The sequence below is a fragment of the Hevea brasiliensis genome, chromosome 2 (genome assembly GCF_030052815.1).
Source record: "Hevea brasiliensis isolate MT/VB/25A 57/8 chromosome 2, ASM3005281v1, whole genome shotgun sequence".
In the NCBI taxonomy this organism is placed as follows: Eukaryota; Viridiplantae; Streptophyta; class Magnoliopsida; order Malpighiales; family Euphorbiaceae; genus Hevea; species Hevea brasiliensis.
In genome coordinates, this window is record NC_079494.1 from 115,815,410 (window position 1) to 115,834,804 (window position 19,395).

Here is a 19,395-nt window from a genome sequence, read left to right on the forward strand (position 1 = left end):
AATTTTTTAATATTATAATGTTATCCTAACTTAATAAATAGTGAATATATATATAAAAAAATTAGATATCATACTTTTGAATGTAGAATTTTTATTTCAATTTAATAAAATTATATTTAAATATAAACATAAATTAATGATTTGATTAAAAAATAATTTTTTTTATATTAATACAAGCACCATATTATTTAAGAAAATTTTTATTTATATGAATTTAATGACTTTTTTTATTAAAATTTGATATTTTTTTTTAAAAATAATTATAAAATTTTTAATTTAAAAATAAGTTATAAATTAGTTGTGTATACGGTTTTTATTATAATCATTTCAATTAAAAATAATAATATATTAACTTAAATATTTTTTATTCTATTAACATTAATTTTTTTATACAAAAAGAATATTTTAGTTGTTAATTTATTATTTATAAATAATTTATTAGTATTAATATATTTTTCAATTTTAATTTTAAAGTTTTTCTTCATATCATAAAAAAAATATATAAAATTATGTAAAATATTATATATCAAATAAAAATTAATAATATAAATACTTATTGATATGGATGTGCACAATTAATTTTATTAAATAAAATTAAAAAATAAATTAAAAATAAAAAAATAAAAAAATCAATATTATACGAAATTATGTTAAATTGAATTTAGGTTTTTAATGTTAATTATATATATTTTATAAAAATTATAAAATGATAAAAATTAATTAATTTATATATTTACAAAGTACTTATAATTATAAAATTATATTATAATAATAAATTTTTTATTATAAATTTTATCTTTATAATTTTTTATTTCTATTGATATACTTTTATTTTTATTAATTTAATATGAAAACATAGGTTCATATACAACATAAATATTACTAAAAATGAAAAATTATTATGTTATCATAATAATAATAATTAATATATTATAATAATATTATATAATGTAAAAAATTAATAAATAATAATATGTAAAAATATTAAATTATGAATAGAGACAATAAATACAAAAAAAGCGTAATGCACGTTTAAAAAAAATAGTAATAATTAAAAGTATAAAATATTATTTTTATATTTTATATAAATAATTAAAATTAAAAAAATTACAATGAAAATTAATTTTAATTATTTAAATTATAAAATGCAAAAAAAATATTATTTTGTTTTAATTAAATAAAATTGAAATTTTATAATTGATTAAAATTAAAAAGAAAAAATATTTTAAATATTTCTTTATAATTAATTAAAATTAAAAATAATAATAATAAAAATATATAATAATTTTAAATTAATTTTTATAAAATATAAAATAAATTTAATTTCAATTTTATAATCTATATATGTGAGAACACTTTTGAAAAGGAATATAATTTTAATTTCACAATGAATCAAATAAAATTGAAAATTCATAATTTTATTTTTTTATTCTGTTTAATTTCAATTCAAGTACTGATTTCGATTTGAATGTGCAAACCCAACGGTGAAAATTTTCCAAGGGCAGCGAAAAGGAAAGATGATGTAAGCATCGATAGCCACTGATTTCGATACCCATTGGGCCGAGTAGTTAAAGAAGGAAAGAACAGCAGGGGCATGCGTGGGGGATTCATGGTGGCCCTAACAGAAAGGACGAATCTATTGATTGATTTGTCGTATGAGTTTACTAAGGAAAATAAAGTTGGGCTCCTTTCTCAGTTGTTGAGCATGAAGTTACCTTAGCCCATGAATTCATTTGGATCATTGCCTGACAAAGACCATGCATCTATCCCCCAAAAAAAAAAACAAGAAAGAAAAGATCAAAAATAGGGTGAAAATCAGGTTTGCATATGAATATGAGACCTAATATGGGTCCTCTTTCAATTCAATTGATGCAAATTTGTGGTGGCAGATAACATGTCAAATCTACCATGGGATCCACTCTAGACTTTAGTCTTTAGTGCATTTCTGTGGTATGCATCTCTTCCTTTCACTGTCAAATTGCCAATTATTATCTTTGTGCTGCATTTCTCTTTCTACCATATTCTATTGAAGGGTAAAACTAACAGAGGAAGGGTAAAAAATAATATGCTAATGTCACCCTTTTAATAAAAATTTATATTAAACATTATATTTATTGTGCTTTACTACTATTTACTCTTTTTAATCCCCTTTTTAAGCCGAGTTGTTTCATTATTTTTGTTTGTGACGTTAGGTGATAAGTCACAGTCAGGCACTTGCTTATACATCATCAACCCACTGTGCATCAAATTTTAGGCCCCTGGTTTTGAATTTCTGTTGGCTTGATGAGAAAATTTGATGTGTCTTTCAACAAGTGATGTGTGCCCATCCTATGACAGTGTTGAAAAAGGAGCTAGCAGTAGTACATTTGACGGGTGTTTAATTTAGCTGTTAAATATAATTATAATCGATAAATATTTAAATAATAAAATTAATTATTATTTTTATTAGTTTTACAAATAAAATTCTTTATAAATCGTTGTATTATTTTTTATTATTTAATAAAAATAATTATAATACGAAAAGCATGTGAGAAAAGGTTTTTTATTTGTAGCTTTATCAATAAAAGGCGCACAATGCTTTTTCCCTTTTATTAATATAATTTTCACATCAGTATAATCAGTTTATTGAGAAGCATTAATTTAATTTAATTAAATTAAATTAAAAATCAGTGTTTATGCATTGTGTAAAACAGTCATAAGTTCCATGTAATAATTTAAATAAAAAAATAATATATAATTATATTTTTATTTTTTATTTTTTTGCAAAATTTTTATAATTAAGTTAAATGACTTACTTGATATTATTATTAAAATATTGTTGGATATATTAATTAAAGAGTATTTTAAATTAATTTAAAATTAAATTTGATATATTTTAATTATAAAATATTTTTATAATATTTGCTATTTATTTACCTATTTTAATAATAAAATAAATAATATAATATAATAATTATATATTTATTTTAATAAATATAAAAAAATTATAATATATACTTATTAATAACGATAATTGAATATAATTTTATTAAATACTTAGCATAATTTAATTATAATTAATTATTAATTATCAACTATCAATAATCAATCATCGATAATATTTAATAATTAAATTAAACGGTTCTTCCAAATTTTAACTCTTTTAGATTGCAAACTTTTGACAAAAAAAGGGATAAGATAAAGGAAAACATAATCCCCTCATCTTAATCTTATCTCTTTATTATGATTCAAATGAAAGCAAATTTAAAAAAAAAGAAAAAGTCAATTGGCCAAACTTTGCTTTATTGAATAAAAAAAGATTATTCATTGCATCTGATGTATATGTACACTCTCTCTAAATACATAGTCTCACCTTCTTTAAAATAAAAGAAAATTATTATTTTTTTTTTAATTTTAATAAAATATTATTTTTTAATATTCCTGATGTATACAGTAATTCTCAGTTGAATTCAGGTCTGGCTTCTCTGTGCGTATTGAAGAAATCCTTGTCCAACACGATCCAATCCAAAGAGAACAAAGTCTTGGACCAAGCCCACATCATGTTTTATATAGGCCGGGACTGGTACCTGATCAACGCCTAAGCCACTATATTCAGTTTTCATAAATTATTGGTTGCCTTCTCATGTTCATTAGACACAACATGATTAGCACAACAAAATTACTTTTTTTTTTTTTATAAAAAAAATCACCACTTTAATCTTCAAATTATATAAAGAAAAACAACAAATAACATCAATTTTCAAATCAACGTCCAACAATCAAATCTCATGAAAAAGCCAATTATCAACCATACAAAATTTTCAACAACAAATTTCAATCAGAAGAGGGGAGTTAGATATTTAACTCTTGGTTTTGACTTTTTGATCCACTAGACTTTTAGCCCTTAAAGACCTTAAAACATAGTAGGATATAGGCCAATGTTATATGGATTTTAAAATTTAAAAAATTATTATTTAATTATTATATTTTAAATGAAACTAAATATATACTATTTAGTATTTATATAAATTTTAGTTAAACTATTTAATCTCTTCATTAATTTTTTTCGTTACTCATATTATTTATATTATTATTTATTTTATTTATTTTAAAAAAATTAATTAGTTAGTTCATATATTTTGAAAAATATGTTTTTATATAAAAATAAAAATTTTGCTATATAGAGGCTAAATCTTAATTTATATTTTTTTTAAATATCAATTCTTTGGACACTATTTTTATATTTTCTCTACTTAAAAATAATTTTTCTTAATTATTTGAAAATTTGAAAAAACTAATTAACTTTTTTGTATAGACAGCTTACACTATTTTTATTGACAGATGAAAACAAAGAGAGAATAAGAAAGAGAAGGGTGTGGGTGTAGAGGAAAGAAACATGGAGAGAGAAATAAGAAAAGATAAGAAATAAATAAAAGTAAGAGAATTAAAATAATTTAAGTATAAAAAAAAATTATGAAACTACATAAATAATAGAGTCAAATTATAGGGACCAATATATTTTTCTAAAATATAGAAAGTAACTAATTGGTTTTACTAAAATAAATGGATTAAATAGTAGATTGATCAATATTAACTAACGAAAAATTTGATGTAAAGACTGAATAATTTAATGAAAGTTTTTATAAGGATTAAATAGTATATTTTTTAAAATACAGAGATCAAATAATTAATTTTATTAAAATATAGAAATTAAATAATAAATTTTCTTTAAAATTTTGATAATTTCGATTAATTTAATTTTTTAATATTTTAAATGAATTAAATTAATTAATTAAAAATTTATAAATATATTATTAAATTAGTTTGATTTAGAGAGTATTTGATTTAATTTATAAATTAGTTAAGCTTACTAAAATTAATGTTTAATTTAATTTATAAATTAAAAAAAAAGTTATAAGTCACAAAGGTATTTTTATTCATAATTTATTTTCCTATTTTAAAATTATTATTTCATTAAATAAAAAATTATATTATTTTAATAAATTTTAAAATAATCAGCATTATCTTCATTTTAATAAATATAATACTTAATTTCGTATCTTTAACCAAATGTCCTCTTAATTTTAATTTTTTTTAATTTTTCTAAATTATACGATGCAATATTCGATGGTTTTGGTAGATTCACCCTAGTGGGTCCAATTATCCACAAAGGTCCAGTTGGGAAATTAATTCAAGTCTATGGATATGAACGGAAATAATAAGAAGACAAGGGACGGATAAGCAAAAAGAAAAGAATTTCGAAATCCAAAATTTGCAAATTTCCCACCCAAATTAAACCGCTCTTTTTGCTTTACAAGATTCAAATTCCTGCCTCCATAAATTCGCAATAAAATATAAAATCCAAAAATTCACTCTCACTTTCAATCTACACTATCCTTTCTCCCTATTTATCAGGTCTCTCTCTCTCTCTCTCTCTCTCTCTCTCTCTCACTATGATTTTTTCTGTGCCTGTGAAATTTTCTATAATTCCAATCAGATCTAAGATTTTTCTTGCGGTTGAATCTTTTATCTGTGAAAACTAGAAGAAAAGTTTTGTTTCTGATTTTGAAATATAAATGGGGCTTTCGTTTTTGGCTGGCCTCATTTTGTATATAATTTCCAACTACATTTTGCTCTTGGTTTTTTAAAGAATTTTAATTCTTGAAAATTTTCTTGTTCTTCCCAGATTTATATTGCTTTTAACGTTTCAAATTTGAAAAAAAAAAAATAATAGGTGAAAGATGGCTGGAAAAGGAGGGAAAGGGCTTTTGGCAGCTAAAACCACCGCAGCTAACAAGGACAAGGACAAAGATAAGGATAAGAAGAGGCCAATTTCCCGGTCTTCTCGTGCCGGTATTCAGGTAAATTTGACCAGCAATTTTCTATTGCTTTGGAAAATTTTCTTGTACCCTTTTCGTTTGAAGATTGTTGTATAGTTGTAGAGGAATACCCATCGTATAGTTTCAATTTTCTTGTACACTGGTGATATAGATTGTGTTGGTTGATCTTTGATGAATCTACTATTTTGGTAATTGATAAATTTCGCTTTGTAACCAAGGTGTATCAATTTTTTAGTGTATGCTTGGGAAGTTTATTTTGGTAAACCACCGAATATTCTTTATGGGTGTTGAGCACTTTAACACTATGTCGGGATCATGGTTTGTGATGGTTTTACATTGCATGTTGACTTTACGTATTTGAAAATATTGTTCCTAAGAATTATGGTTTCTAATCATCAGCTTTATAAGTTATATTTAGTGATTCATTAAAAAGAATAAAATATGTCTTTATTATTGTTATTATGATAACATTATTTATAAATTAATATTTTATTTAAATAAATGTGTTTAGACAATTTATATATTTAAAACATTAATAAAGATGTCTTTTTTATTATTATTATGATAACATTATTTATAAATTAATATTTTATTTAAATAAATGTGTTTAGACTATTTATATATTTAAAACATTAATAATATCTAATCAAATAAGAAGAAAAAATTATTAAATCATATTGTACCATATCATTCTTTCAAATATATTAACAATAAAAACTATAACATATGATACGAGACGATACATGAGTACATCAATAAAATATGCTGCGCTCAACCTAAACAGGGAATTAAAAGAGTAATTTTTATTTTTTTCACTAAAAGGAACTGCGATGGCCAATTTAAATTTAGTTGTATACGGCTGCAATTGCCTAATACTTAAATAATGGACTTGCTTTGGCTGGTTATTTCTAGGTGTTTGTGTCCATATTCATCCTGTGAGATGATACTCGGGTAATTAAAAGGGCATGATGTGTCTTAGATAGATAAAATATCACTTTGGATTTAACAGCATGGAATTATTCATACTGTGAGATGAAGATCTGGTAATTCTCAAGGTCTGTTTATGCCCTTTAATAATGTGTGTAGTAGGTCTCTTAGGGAACATCCCAACAGCAAATAATTGGGATTCATATTAAGGGGTTCAGTTTTGCATTCCAGTGGATAGAGAGTGAAGGTTTGAGGCACCAAAATAAAATAAAAAGAATGTGAGTGTGATGAAAGAATGGTTGTCTCTTAAAATGTATGATGGCTCCAAATCAACTTCCATTTGACAAGGCAGTTTTCTTCATATTTTTTCTCTCAATTAAGATATACTGTGTTATTAGTTTGGTTTATGTATTGGGATGTGTGGATATTCTAAGTGAAAAGTTATGTTAGTATTGTTTATAAGCCCTTTATGGACCAAGCCAATGGCAGATTGCAACAAGAAATATGATATCTTTTTATTTTCAAATTATCGTATAAGATTTTCCTCTCACAAGATTCACTTTCTTAAGAAATTGGATGCATGTTGAAATATCATATAAATAACTCGCTATGGAGCTCTAAAATTCATGCAATCGCACGTTGTCTTTAAGATTTTCTAGGATTGAGTTCTAATGTTTACCAACTTTATATGGTCGGACTTGTTCTCCACATAACTTTTGTAATATGCTCAAAATTTTTCTTACTTTTATGTATAATAATAAATGTTGGATGTGACGTTGCTATATTTAGAGATATTCAAGTAAAGTAAGCAATGATATGCTTATTAGGTCCCATAAATATTGTACCTATCTGTTAAGTTTTCTCAGGAATAAAAAGACATGCATGCTTCTTTTGCTAGACCTCATGTTCTGACATCTTTTCCTTCTGAATGAATGTGCTTAGTTTCCTGTTGGTCGAATTCATCGGCATCTGAAGCAAAGGACATCTGCCAATGGGCGAGTTGGGGCAACTGCCGCAGTCTACTTGGCTTCGATTCTGGAGTATCTGACTGCAGAAGTTCTTGAGCTGGCTGGAAATGCGAGCAAGGATTTGAAGGTGAAGAGGATCACACCAAGGCATCTGCAGTTAGCCATTAGAGGTGATGAAGAACTTGACACACTCATCAAGGGAACTATTGCTGGCGGTGGAGTGATCCCTCACATCCACAAATCTCTGATCAACAAAACAACCAAAGATTGATCTCATGTCGTTTGCAACTGAACAATTATGCGTTTTGCGTGACTGTCTTGTTTAGGATAATGTAGGTCAGTTTGGTATTTGTTGGTGCACGTCTAGGACATCTTGGTAAGTATGTATAATATTCTGACATCTAGGATTGTGTTCTCTAAAAACTGGTATCTTTATTTAGAGTAGGGATGCTTTTTGTTGGATTGTCAAGTTAAATTTCTTAGCTTTCTCTTGATTAATACTTAATTTTATTTCTTAATATTTCTTTTGACTTTATTTGCTATTGTGCTGTGCTGTGAAATGGCATTTTAGAAATAACAATATATATATTTATATGCTCCAAGATTATATATTGCATACTAATGTTATTATTAGTATTATTGTTATTATAAGAAAAAGTAAAAATAATGATTTAATGATTATAAATTATACTTATTTTTTTATAAATAAAATGATAATTATTTCTATCATTTAAAGGTGATTATTGAGAAAATAAAATATAATTTGATTTTAATAAAGTAATCATAAAAAAAAAAAAATCCACAATCAAATATTTATATCATGGCATAAAAATTATTATAGCAGCTTGTTAAAAAGAGTAGCGCTGGCGTCTAATAAAGGAGATTTGGTAACGTCATTCATGGACTGGGCTCTATTATTTCCTTAACAAGGCTTATATGGCCAAAGCCCAATCGAATATTAGAATTATTCCCGTTGGCTGAGGGCAAGTTTTAATCTCCATTTGCCATAATAAAACTCTTAAATTTTAATTTGTAATATATATATATTTTTAATATTTATTTCATTCACAATAAAACTCTTCTAATTTATTATTATTAATTTTTCATTTACCGATAATATAAAGAAAAAAGTCAATTCTCTTTCTCATCCTCTTTATTATCTGTTGCTCTGTCTCTCCCTTCTGACCACTCTTCTGTAGGTCTGTGGCCTCCCCCTGACTACTGCCCGTGGCCTCCCCATAATCACAATCACAAAACGTCACCAGCAATATACAAAATCAATTAATTCCCAAAAAAAAAATAACAAAAGTAAGGTGGACAAAATTTTCAAAATTTCAAAATAAATTTCAAATATTCAACTAAATAAATTTCAACAAAATCTTTGAATAAATTTTAGAATTTTAATTCAAATATTAATAAAATTATACTATAATAATTTAAATTTTAATAATATACTATTAAAAATTTAAAACATAATACTAAAAAAAAATATTGACAAGCACATTAGGATATGCATAAAGCATATAGTTTAAAATTTTTAATATTAATTTATATCACTATTAAATATAATATTATGTATATTATTTATTATTTTAATATTATATAAAAAAATAATATTAAAAAAATATTATTAAAGCCTAAATTTGTTACAGGTAAACACAATTCAATACAATTAAACACAACATCTCAACAACAATTGAAAACCTAATAGACATTGTAATGGTCCGCATACAAGTGAAAAGGTGTCTGCCAGCAGCTTAGCACCGAAGGTTTGATATGATCGGGAAGCAACACATAGTTTGCGGCATGCTTCAAGATTTCACCACAGAGTACAAGGTGAGTTACATTCAGAGAGTGAATTGCAATTAGGAATTTGTTCTGTGCTTGTACTTTACAAAGAAAAAAGAATATATTTTACAGGCGATTAAAGAGAAGGCAAAGGAGAGTCTATCTAGGGAGATAGAAGTTGAAAATTGAAGAAAGCATACGGAGAAGGAATTTAAGAACAGGAGGAGGAGTGATTTTGATGATAAGTACCGTTATCATGATAGAGATTGATAGTTGGATATAGGGAAATGGAATGGTAGAGGTAGTGGGAGGGAGGAAAGGGGACAGATTGGAGGTTTGGGCATGGAATAACAGCAGCAACAAAGCCTTAATCTCAAATTAGTTGAAATGGACTATATGAATATTTTTTAATTATTTAGTTCTGTTAGATAGCTAAGTCCACATCATGTTGTGCGAGAGACAAAAAAATCAAAGTGAGGACAACGAGTCAATGGAGAGAGGTGAGGAGTTGGGGAAGAAGGATCGTGTCGAACAGGTGGAGAAAATACAATAAGAAAGACGAAAAAGATTGATCTATTTGAAAATCTACACTTATTTTCAACTCCCCAGAACATTTTGTTACAACTCCCAAATTTAAGGACGAATTACACAAGAAAATTTATATTTTGGTTAAGGCTTTAGGTCTTCTTCTTTGTTTGATCAATTTTTTTTTCCCTTTTTCTTTTTTTTTTTATAAACTTTGTAAGTCAGCGTTAACTATTTGTGAGAAGACGAATATTTGCATCACCTTTCACTACTCTAGCTAAACCTGATTTGTCTAATCTTGGTCTGTAGAGGTTGACATTTACATTGCACTTTGGTTGAATCCAAATTAACACATGATTATTCTTTCTAAATCATCTCCTAGGATCACCATCTCTGTATAATCACATCTTGGATGGTGGATTACGAGAGCTCATTTTGACATTGAGCCGGCCTACATTTTTTGGTTGAATCAAGTGATTTAAACTTAAAGCTCCTATTGTTTAACTGACGAAAGCGAATTCTTGACAAGTTCAATCCATGATGTCACTCATGTTACAACTTGAATTGAAGAAAACAGCAGCAACTTTCATTATAAAACATTGTAATGGGCTATATTTTACAGGGATTTGTACATCTTGATTCCATAAATTAAGCTTCAAGAAGCATAGCCCGATCCATGCAATCAGTGTTGGACAAATAAAGAAATCGACAGACAAAGCATCTCAAGGCCGAACGAGGAATCAATGTTTTTGAGAGTTACAAGATTCCTAATCCTTAACACTTACGTCAGTTTGTCTGTCTTTAAAATGCTTCATGTTCTTCTATAGTTATATATATATATACACCTGCCGTCCCTCTACTAGTAAAAATACTGTATCGATACAAACTTGGGGTCTTTTTTCTCTTTCTTTCTTTCTTTCTCTAATATTGAACATGGAAGCAAAATTTCTTTCCATTCCATCACTACCTCTACCGAGGCATCTTCCCAACCTTCATCACTCGCCAGTTTATGCAGTGCTCACTAGGCCACTGGAGAATATTACCGGAGTAAAAGAGAAGAAAACTTCAAAGCCGGCAGATAACATAATGGAACTCACAAGAAAGACTGTCTATAATGATAACTGGTTTGATCAACTAGCCATAAACCATCTTTCCCGGAGTGTTCAAGCTGCAACAGGTTATTATTATTATTATTATTATTATTCATTTCCTGGTTCTTTTTTAGTGTAAAAAAGATTGGATAGTGGAAGCATTTGCAGGGTTGAGAAATAGCAAGACTGGGTATGAAAGCTTGGTTGAGGCAGCCATGGACGCTTCACTAAAATTCAGCCTGATTCAACAACGAGAACTTGTGCTTCAAGCTCTTGATAGAGCCTTCCCAAGACCAATCCTTGACCTGGCAAGTTCATTTCATTCATTATTCTTGTTCTTATCTTCTTTTCTTCTTCTTGATGAACAAGGAGCATAATAATGCAAATTACATGCATGAAACTCCCTTCATCTATATATGCCCTTTGGCAACTTATATTAGGAGGTCAATCTAGAAATATCTGGAAATGATATTATGGTAAATTTATTAATAACACATCAGCACTGCAGCCTCCTTGAAGTTGTATGCAAATAATTCTGCAAAATATATATTTTTTCTTTGAATTAATGTTTGAGCAAAATGGCTTCCTCATCATGATCTATATCATTCATCAATCAATTGCAGATTTGGTGGACAAGATGACTTCATATTTCTAACAATACGTGTTCATTTCTGCACAACTGTAAAAATAACTGTTACAATCTCAAGCAGCTGCATGCCTCAATTGCTACATATAAGTTTTTTTTAAAGGCCATCCGTGTCTGGATACATAATCATTCCATTTATAAGCAGTGCTTTTGAAGTTCATTTCGCAGCTACATATGAATTTCCTGTATTTGCTTTAGTAACATGGCAAACCAGAGTTGTTGATGCAGATAAAGACAGTGCTTCCCCAATCTAAATTTGCAAGAGAATATTTTGCTGCTTTCACCACCTTGTTTTTCGTCTGGCTAATTGGGCCATGCGAGGTATGCAAAAATTTTCCTTTCAAGAACTGTGATATTACTTCCAACACCCTTTAAAGGGGATGGGATCTGCAATTATGTTAATTTATTGAGCATTAGGATAGTTTAAGTAAATATCAGGTGCATCAATGATTCCCTCAATCAAAAATATTTCTCTGATCTTTTGTAAGATGCAAACAGGCACACATAATAATAATAATCATCATCTATGAAATAAGATCTGTGTATGAAATGGATATTAACAGGACTGACTGACCTTGATCACTTTACAAACAAGGTACGGGAATCTGAGCTCAATGGGAGAAAAGAAAAGAATGTAGTCCATATAAAAAAGTGCAGGTAACTTTAACTTCTCCCTTCATTTTTACTTACAAAACTAATAACCTACATTTAATGGGGTCCCATTTCACCAACCTAAGACACTTTTCATTCCTAAAACTAATCTGCTCCGATGAGTGTGTGTTTGCTTAATTACAGACTCTATTTCCTCCATTAACATCATGGCCATCATAATGGCAATAATCAACATCATTATCAAATAATCATAAAAAATTTTAACACGACTAGTGATAATCCATGAAGTTGACCCTTTTCTTTTTATTACTATTACTATTTTATGATTTTGCAGGTTTTTAGAAGAGACTAATTGTGTTGGGATGTGTACTAATCTCTGTAAGGTTCCGAGTCAGACCTTTATTAAGCACTCCCTGGGAATGCCAGTCGATATGGTTCCTAGTAAGTATACTCATTCTGCAAGCAAATATATACTTACTATTCAACATCAGACCGTTAACCCTTGATGTTATGGCATTTACACTTCTAAAACAGGTCACATTACCAACCGACTTGTTTGTTAGACGATCTTATGAAATTCTAGATTAATAGAGAACAAATAAGAATATTATTTTATCAAGAAATGTCTAAAATTTGATTTATTGCACAGAGAAAGGGTCTACAATCTGCACTAGCAGTAATACCAAAAAAATTATTCTGAATTTCCTCTTAACAGTAACTAACAAAAACAAAGGGAAAAGAAACCATACTATAGTACCTGCACTAGAGAACGTGGAGGCCACGGTCATCTTGTAATTGGGGAGGGCCCCAAGCTTAACCACTTTGGGTACAAAACCACATGTAGACCCATCCAATCTGAGGTGGGAATTGCAGTACAGAGATTGAAACTACAAATATAAATTATATTTGTGCGAATGGACAGTAATACCTAAATTCTTGACCGTAAATTAAACATATATGGTTCTATGATTAGTGCCATTTAGTCCATGTTATATGCAAGATTCCGATATTCATCAATTTCCCATGGAACCAATTATTACTGCATAGCCTACAGCATATGTGACATGACCACAAGCATCTAAATTTGTCTATCCACATTCTCAAGTGCCAATCATAAGTTGAGCACAGAAACACAATGTCGCCATTTGCAATTAACATGTGATGAATCATGATAGAACCCATCCATCAATGCAACTTCATAATAGTTCTGTGCCATCTGACTTTGCAGATTTTGATGATATGAGTTGCGAGATGATATTTGGTCAGGATCCTCCCAAGTCAACTGAAGATCCAGCATTCAATCAACCATGCTACAAACTATGTAATACTACTCAATCCTTCAGTTTTTACATACACAAAAGCATAGAATTTTAATCCCCATTTATCTCCTACTACAAACCTCATACTAGACCATCCCATTTGGTAGCAGATATCTCAATCAAAAAACTATTGAAGTGTGCCTAAAGGGAGCTAAATAATTATTAGTATCAAATTTTAAAATTAAAATGGAAAGAACTGTTTCTGACTTGCATGATTTGTGTGTGTAAATTCACAGGTAAAACAAAACAAAAGCATAGAGTGAAATGCTCCAGCTAACATCAAGGGACATGAAGAAGGGCAGTTCAGCTGAGAATCTTCTCTCTTGACAGATAATTGCCAGATATTTATTTGCAGTTTTAATACAACAAACTTCTCATAAATATCTGCACTGGAAAATCGAAAGAAATGCCGCTCGATGCTTCTGAAATTTATGGATTACTTCCACATACTCGGACAATTCAATTGAGGAAAATTCATTCCAAACTTCAGCAATACCCAAGAGCAGTTGTTCATTTCCAGTGACATAAATGGTAACAATGGCCGGTATAAGTTGTGTGATCCTTTCTTCTGTTTAGTTTGTAAATGTCCCTTTCTTATTATCCGCTATAGTTCCTTGGCTTTGATTTCTCTATAAATTTTAATGCATACTTCGAAGGTTTAAAGATGTTTACATTTGTGTGTAGCAGTATTAGCTATGATATATTGATAATATTTCATGCTGGCCTAACAACTTTTATATGTGATGTAACGTATGCAGATTTTAAGAAATGTTACACTTTAGAAAGTATGAGAAATTATAGTTTCCATAATAAGACATTGTCAAAGTCCAAAGAACGAAATAAGCTTGACATATTAGTGAAAAATATTAAATTGGACTTAAATCGGTTGCCAACAACACAATAAAAAAAAATTCCAGGATGGGAAAATTTTGGAGGGTAAAAGGGAGATCATTTCTAGTTTAAACATGACTATCCATGCGTACAAGGGTTGCGAATCAAACTTGCAGCTCAAACATGCAACTAAGAAGTCCTGTTATTAATGCAATAAATTTGGGATTATAGATGAAACAATTACTCATAGCCATTAGCCACATCTATGAAAAGAAAACTTCAGTATGCTTGAGAACAGAGTATTTGAAAGAGTGACAGATATAATTAATAGATTCAATATAAAAGGGTATTCTGATTATGGCTTGAAATCTTAAACACACAGATTATATGGAAACTAAGAGGTTAATAATGTCAAATAGTAGCATTTCTCTTTCTTCATTGGATTAGATGATCATCATGGCTACCATGAAAAAAAATAAAAAAATAATAATAAACTTATGATTAACAAATCCTCAAAAATTATCAAAAGTTAAATATCTTTCCTTCCTCATTCAAAACAGAAACTGTTTGGTGATAAGAATTGGATATATAGGAATTAATGCTCCAGAGGATTCTTCTCTATCTTTGATGAGCCCTGGACTAGGATGATACATCTCATTCTTAATCATGCTAATGGCAAGGCCAATAAGTATTTTCATAATGAAAAGTGCTTTGACTGAAGCTCTAGTGTAGGGTTTAAAATCAGCATAGTGGACCAAGATTGTCTCCCACCTTTTCTATGTGCTGTCAAGTGACCAAACTAGGACCCTTCTGCTGTCTTTTCCGTGTTGTTGAGAGAGTGGGACTAGTATTCAAACCCACATTTACCTATTAAAAAATTTAAGCTGCAAGTGTATGCCAGTCCCAATAATGTCTTGAAGTATTGTGATGTTTAAATGGGAGACTTAGTGGAGACACAAAGCACATCTGGGGCCTAGAAATGTGACTAAGCATTGTTTCAGCCTAATTCCTAAGACCATGTTTGGATCTCAACGAACATAAAATGCATATTGGGAAGCATTGCATAACAATACACAAGCATACCCCTAAAGATTGGACTTGGAAAAATGAACTCAGGCTACCAAAATTTCAAGGACACGGCTGAAGGTCTTGAGCTCCCCCACCCCACATAGCATCAAGCTAAATAATTCATGAACTAGTCAATAGAAGGCAAAAAATTATTAATTGCCCTTACTTACCTGATGCCAAGAAATCGCAAAATTATTGCTCTATAAGCTACAGATAATTTTAGCATTTCACTCGACGGGAAACATCATCCATTTTTCAGTTGAAAACGACACCTCCATTTTCTCAGACTGTCAGACCCTCCAATACATAAAAATTTAAAAAAAAAAAATGCAATTTCATGAAAATATAAGGCTTCATAATATGAGTAAAAATCCACTGATCGATTGTCAAATAAACAATTAGAAATTTAGAACAAAATAAAATGAACAATTAGAAGATGGAATGGGGAAGGGAATTACCATTCACTGGCAGCTGCCAGCATTGGAGAGGAAGCAATGGCAAATCTCAACGGAGGAGAGTGAGTTTGGACTTCGGAGGGTAAAAAACATGGTAGTCCATGGATCAGAAATTGAGCTCAATCAAAGCCCAGGTGGTAATTGGGTTGATTGAAGCAGGCCTTCCATATGGATTCGAAGATCCCGTATGCCGAACAAGGCCTCCTCAAAGTTTCTGAACCCAAACTCGCCTCATCAATATTACTTTGTTAGTCAATTGGTGACCAGCCAAAGGTCCCAATAGAGGAGACAAGGCCAGAATGACAAAGACAACCACCACGTTAAGGATTGGACACCATTGAAGATGAGAATTTAGACAATTGCCCCCCGCCCGCAATGCAAATGAGGTGACAAAATCATCACACTCACATAGGAGTAAATGTCCTTGCAAGTGGCATGTGCCCATGCCAGTGCAACATCTACATCTCTTATCAACGCTTACAGAGATAAGCCTGTAGGCTCTTGGGGTGACAAGGACCCCATCTTTTCTTCTCCTGTTTCACAAATTCTTGGATTTTGCTTCTGTTTTCTAAAGATTAATACAAAGGAAAGGAGCTAAGTGAGTTATAGAATTAATTATTTAGGTAATTTGAAAAAACTTATAAAATACAATTAATTATTTAGCTAAGTGAGATTAATAAAATATATATTTTTTTAATTTTTGAAATTATTTCTTAATTGTATTATAAACTATTGTAAGCAAAGCCCACTTGTTTTTGCTTGGTACAAATCATCAAGGGACAGTTAGGCCTGGCCTTATTGTCAAAGAGGGGCCCAACCAAGTGGGGTATGGGCCACAAGCCCTATAATAAAGAATTGAAGTGATGTGATCAAGGCCCACAATTCTCAGTCTGCTACCTCCTCGCTCGAACCCCACCACATTTGAATCTTTCCTTCATTGATAAAGAAATGCCAAGCGACATAATAAAGAGCAAATACTTATGACCCTAGTGGTATTATCTCCATTATCCACATGAGAAAAACAATTTAATCGTCTAATAAAATATTATTCTATTAAAACATATTCCATCTCTCCATATAAGTATACAAAGATATTTCCATATATTTGAGATAAAACGAGAGAGGTCGTTTAAGATGATTTGGTCATATACAATGCAGAAAATCGAATGCTCTCGTATGAAATTGTGATAAATTAGTAATTGATAAAGTGAAAAAGGAAAAGGATGCCTAAGATAATATGGAGGAAAGTAATATTAAAAAATATATAAATTTTCAATATTAAAATGAATTTAGTGTCTAAAATAGATAAGTGACTAAAAATGATTCATATAATTGACACTAATTAGTTTAAAATTAATATTTAGTTCTTGTTTCCTCACTTTACAAAACTTTCACTTTATATAACTCTCCCACTTTACTAATCTTTTCTCATTCATCAGTCAAAAGATCACCTACTCTATGAACTCTTATAATTTTCTTTCTTATTTTGTAGATAGTCTCAATTCTTACTTTGTTCACTTCCTAGAAATTTGAAATTTTTCAGTAAACTTATCCCCAATCACAAAATCCTCTGTTTCTTGAGAAGCAAACTTTTCAGAAAATATATTTTTATGGAATTTATCTCCAATCACAAAATACTCTGTTTCTTGAGAAGTATATTTTTTCAGAAAATATACTTTTAGGTAACTTGCTTTCTAAAAAGTATGATATAAATGTATTTTATATATAAATTAATTTTAGTTTACTTTTAAAATATAAAAGAAAATAATATTAATAAAATAATTTAAAGTATAATAAAATAAAGTGTAACTTATTAAGTTTCATTTGGGTAAATTACTTCTCTTAAGAAATTCTATTTTTTGGTCTACTTACTTCCAACCTAACAAGACCTACTTTACTTTTACTCTTTGTATGACAAAATTAAGAATGTATAATACTTTGATAGTTTGTAGATCAAAAGTAAATTAAATGAAATTAATGTTTCAAAGTAATTCTGCCTGAAAGAATTTAGTTTGATTTTGTCTATTTTTTACTAAATTAACTTATTTGAGAAAAGAATAATTTTTTTAAAAAAATATAATTAAATAAAAAAATTAATTAAATTAACTTGATTAAATTTTTTAATTATAATATCTAGGCAAGAATTTTCCTATAATCAAAGTGTGGTCAGCCCTACTCAGCCAAGTTCTACAGCTTAAGGATTGCAACACAGAGGCAATGGAAACAGGTTCCAGGAAGCGCTTTGGAGTAATAAATATGCAGATGACATGCTTGGCTTATTTGCCACATTATTTCGAGGGAGCATTGTATTGTATGCCCCTGCCTGGGTGCCCATCACTTGTGAAGCAACTTCCACCAGTAGTATTTTTAGTGGAAAGACATGAAGTTACAGAAATTTCTTACCTATATCAAGCAAGATGTACAAACACTCTATTAATAGAACAATCATATATACATATTATTGTATGAGATTTATTATAATTTTAATTAAAATAATAAATTATTAATTGATTGAATAAAAATTGACTCCTTTTTATTTTATATATATATATATATTTAAATTAACTCTCTATAAATTTAATTATTAGATTATCTTTTTAATAAAAGCTTCAAATTAATACGAGTATAATAATATATAAGATATTAAAATTAATTTTTTAATAATATTTTAATTTTTTTTATATGTGAAGCTTAGAAAATAAATTTTCTAAATCCGCAGTTAGGCTTGCATCAATATTTAAGTGTTCGAAAAAACATTTAAGTGGCCCCACAGAAAAGGTAATTTTATTAGTTTCCAGGGAAATACTGTCCCACTATTTCCAGCAAAGTGAAGAAGCCGTCCTTCACTCTCGTGTTACAGTTTGTTTCCTGGGGGAAGAACAGTTCACTAAATGGAGAATTATTATAAATCATCTCCAATTGCTTGGATGATATACTTAGCCATGGTCCCTCTCTCAGTTGCCTTGACAAGAAATGAAGGGCAAATCCTGGACAAAAGATTTGCTGAATTTTCATATAACAAATTCTCCCAATCAAATTCAATCAGAGGACACTGTACCCTGCCGCCTGCATGTGTCCATTCTCCCTGGCAGTTCCTTACAGATCGCACTACCCGGTCAGGGTCAGCTCCAATCCTTGCCCATCTCGTAGCTCCATTTCCTTCCCTTTTTTTTTTTTAATCAAAGACGAATAACTAGAATAACTAGCTCAATTGGTCCATTTCTCTATTTGGAATGAAGAAAAAATAACGAGAAAAAAATTTATTTTATACTTATATTTAGAGAGAAAATACAGTAATTAAGGAAAAAAAAATTATACTCTAATTGATGAAATTACATATTTATTT

At 29.0% G+C, this 19,395-nt stretch overlaps 2 protein-coding genes and 1 long non-coding RNA gene across 5 annotated transcripts; 2 read left to right on the top strand and 1 right to left on the bottom strand.

Moving 5' to 3' along the window:
* Window positions 1–5,448: 5,448 nt before the first annotated feature.
* Window positions 5,449–8,234, top strand: LOC131175807 (histone H2A variant 1-like). The gene is made up of 2 exons (XM_058140409.1): window positions 5,449–5,840; window positions 7,689–8,234. Exons 1-2 carry the CDS (start codon window positions 5,721–5,723, stop codon window positions 7,983–7,985), a joined length of 417 nt encoding a protein of 138 aa, XP_057996392.1. The 5' UTR covers window positions 5,449–5,720; the 3' UTR covers window positions 7,986–8,234.
* Window positions 8,235–9,374: 1,140 nt separating this feature from the next.
* Window positions 9,375–14,366, top strand: LOC110645651 (beta-carotene isomerase D27, chloroplastic). 2 transcript variants are annotated; one of them, XM_058140405.1, is made up of 8 exons: window positions 9,375–9,550; window positions 10,410–11,204; window positions 11,287–11,426; window positions 11,993–12,085; window positions 12,360–12,421; window positions 12,711–12,817; window positions 13,605–13,697; window positions 13,932–14,366. In XM_058140405.1, exons 2-8 carry the CDS (start codon window positions 10,841–10,843, stop codon window positions 13,970–13,972), a joined length of 900 nt encoding a protein of 299 aa, XP_057996388.1. In that variant the 5' UTR covers window positions 9,375–9,550; window positions 10,410–10,840; the 3' UTR covers window positions 13,973–14,366. The 2 variants fall into 2 exon arrangements, with proteins under 2 accessions (XP_057996388.1, XP_057996385.1); XM_058140402.1 differs by having other exon boundaries at window positions 10,650–11,204.
* LOC110645653 (uncharacterized) lies at window positions 11,743–16,297 on the bottom strand. Of its 2 annotated transcripts, none has more exons than XR_009146006.1 (3): window positions 16,053–16,297; window positions 13,134–15,881; window positions 11,743–12,151 (listed from the first exon to the last, which is right to left on the bottom strand). It is a non-coding gene; the product is annotated as an uncharacterized LOC110645653 (long non-coding RNA). The 2 variants fall into 2 exon arrangements; XR_009146005.1 differs by having other exon boundaries at window positions 13,134–15,891.
* Between the last annotated feature and the right edge of the window lie 3,098 nt (window positions 16,298–19,395).